At 52.2% G+C, this 2,921-nt stretch overlaps 1 protein-coding gene across 1 annotated transcript in view; it reads right to left on the bottom strand.

Moving 5' to 3' along the window:
• Positions 1-314: 314 nt before the first annotated feature.
• Positions 315-2,921, bottom strand: part of GIMAP6 (GTPase, IMAP family member 6) — a 6,893-nt gene continuing 4,286 nt past the window's right edge. The window contains exon 4 of the mRNA XM_027767266.1: positions 315-2,893. Coding sequence (XP_027623067.1) covers positions 2,369-2,893 — 525 coding nt within the window. The 3' untranslated portion in view covers positions 315-2,368. The remainder of the gene's footprint in view (positions 2,894-2,921) is intronic.

The following is a 2,921-nucleotide window of genomic DNA, read 5'->3' as shown; positions in this document are numbered from 1 at the left end:
GGTGATTTCTCACTTTCTGTCTTCCTGTCTCTGTCTTTCTGGCGAGCACATGTGCCCTATAGCAAAAACCTCTCCCCACAAAATAAATAAATAAATAAATAAATAAATAAATAAATATAAATAAGCTAACAAAAATATAATAATAATATTTAAATTTAAAAATTATCTATCCTAATGGAAACACAAATTATTTATTTCAAGAGCTCTGGAGTTTTGAGTTTGTTCACTTAGAAACAAGATAGTCTTGTATAACTTGTACTTGAAGTAGTTACCAAAGTATTTCTAACAATCTATAAATGAGAGACAATTCCAACTAAAATACCAATAGGGTTCTTTTATTGGGAGCTAAACAAATAATTCAACTGTCACCTGGAGGAATAAATGCCTGAGAATAACAAAATATAAAAATGTGAACCGGAGAGGAAATTAACCCACCACGTTCTAATCAAAGCCACACTCATCAAATCAATATTTTATTCATATAGGAGTAGATAAATAGATGACATCAACAGAAATGAAAATTCTGACACATATCTTAGGGAGTATGAGAATTTGTAAAATGATACATGTTGCATTTCAGTTCATCGTGAAATGGATTCCTTATTTAATAAATCCTGGCAAAAAGGTGTAAGCATACTTCCAAGAAAGTGTCTGTTCTGCTTCAAGACATATCTGAATCACTCAGGAAAGAAAATCTGAAGCTTTTTTTTGTTTGTTTTTTGGAGAGGTTTTTTCGCTATAGAGCGCGTGCACTCGCCAGACAGACAGAGAGAGACATAGAGACAGAAAGCGAGAAATCATCCTCCTCTCAGGATCTTGGGCACACACGCATATGCGCCCGGCGTGAGTTTTAAGCCACCGGGTCTGGGACGCGAACTGCGGTTGACTACGTGGGAGTCCAGCGACATAGCCATTACGCTAACTGCTGGTTCCTAAAATCTGAAGCTTTTGTAGCAACCTGCTGAGTCTTGGGAAGGTGATGACAAGGAGAGACCACAGGTCTGGGCATCTGTCTGTCTGCAGGAGATCTCTGGCCACGTGATGAGCAACTGGACAGACCTGAGGTGTGTCCTCTGATTTCTGACCCTCCTCCACTGCTGCACCACCTCCCAGTCTTACCCTCCCAGAAGGCTACTGCCACACAGCTCAAAGCAAGAAGAGGAATGTGTTGGGAGGCATTTTCCCCAGTTCCCCCCATTACTATCCCCGCAGTTGGTTAAATTCCCCAGGAGCATCCTGAACCTCAGAGCAGCGGAGACGCATCTGAGGCTCATCGGTCTGTGTATGCGGTTAGATGGCTTCTACCTGAGGCCAGAACTCCCTGCCTGTCCTATCTGGTATGGCTTCCTATTAACCCTTTGGTCGGAGCAGCCTCCTGGAAAACACCTTGTGCTACAGATCTCGTCCCTAAACCAGGCAGGCTGCCCCACAAGATGTTCAAGGCATTCATCTGATTCCTTTGCAATCCCCTTTCTTCCCTGCCTCCTTCAATCCAACCTTCCACAAGTACTTTGTTGGGGAATCCATGTAAATATTCACCCCACCCACATGCTCCCCACTGTCAACAGAAAGAGAGAGTGGGCGGCAAGGGCAGGGCAGGTCGGCAAGAGCCTTGGGTCTCACACAGCAGAAGGCAGACAGTGAGGCCATGGCACTGGAGGGTGGGGAAGTCACAGATGCACGCCCTCCCTAATCTATGTCTCCCTGGGGGTTGGGGAGTGGCCTCCTCTGTCCAAGCCCACCTGGCACCTGGAGAGGCCTCATGTCCTGAGCCAGGGCTGGGTCCACCTTCCTGACCAGGGCTGCTTCCTGGATCCCTCCCTCGATGTCACCCATCCTTCCCACTAAGAGGTTCCTGGGGAACTTGCTTAAGTAAACTCAAGAATGAAGAAAAGTCTGTTCCTTCCACCTCTCTCTGCTGCTGCTAGGCTCTCCTCCCAGCCCAGCATCCAACCCTCCCCACGGTCTCAGAGCCACCTTTGTTCTAGCACCACACCCAGCAGGTGTCTTCCGAGCACAGGGGCAGAGACAGTAGTCAGCAGAGGCTCGCACCGAGAGCCCAGGGGCCAGGAAGCTCGAGCCTACATGGACGAGAGGTGCAGCTCTGTCCTGCCAGGGACCCCAGAAACCTCGTGGTACCCAGAAATGTGGTGTCAAGAGTTGGAAGGTTCTACACCAAGACCGCAGCTGCTGAAGTCAGACCAGCTGGGTCCACGTGTCCCGGAAGAATAGAAGGACTGGGGAGGTCGCCTGGCCAGATGACCTGACCTGGAGCCTGGGCAGTGCTCCCTGGGGAGGGAGACACAAGCGCCGGGTCAGGGGCACCGGGCGCAGGGCTGAGAGAGGCCCCGCTTGCTCCACCCTGGGCTTAGAGGGGCGCCTTCTGCAGGAGGCTCTTGTGTGTCTCCTCGGATTCTTTCTGTACTCGGGACAGCCCTTCCAGCCAGGGCTCCCCTCGAGGCCCTTCCTGGGAGCCTGGCCCCTGGGTTGTTGGCCCTTCCTGTCCCTGGCTGAGCAGATACTGGTAGGCCCGGTTGCTGTAGCAACGGTCTTCGTTTTCCCACAGGATCACTTCGATCTGGCCCATCAGCTCCTGCAGCTGCGCCTCGCGCTCTGGCCCCTGCGCCCTGTTGTTGAAGCCGCAGTGGCGCCGCGTGCACATGGCGTCTAGCCTGGCCAGCTGCTGGTTGTCGGTCTCGCGCAGATACTCCTCCAAGGAGTCCCCGGCCAGGTCCTCTTTCCGGGTGAACACCAGGACGGTGTAGGCCAGCACCCCTGGTCCGAAGACCTCCTGCAGGCGCCGCGCCGCCCACTGGTCCTCCTCCGTGAAGCGGCCCAGCTGTGTCACCAGGAGCAGGGCATGTGGCCCCGGGGCAGAGGCGGCGAGGGCCCGCCACACCCCCTGGGTGGCACCTTCTGGG

Source organism: Tupaia chinensis, unplaced genomic scaffold (assembly GCF_000334495.1).
Source record: "Tupaia chinensis unplaced genomic scaffold, TupChi_1.0 Scaffold144128_1, whole genome shotgun sequence".
Taxonomy (NCBI): Eukaryota; Metazoa; Chordata; class Mammalia; order Scandentia; family Tupaiidae; genus Tupaia; species Tupaia belangeri.
Note: the sequence above shows the minus strand (reverse complement) of the source record. Positions and strands in the feature narration are given on the sequence as shown.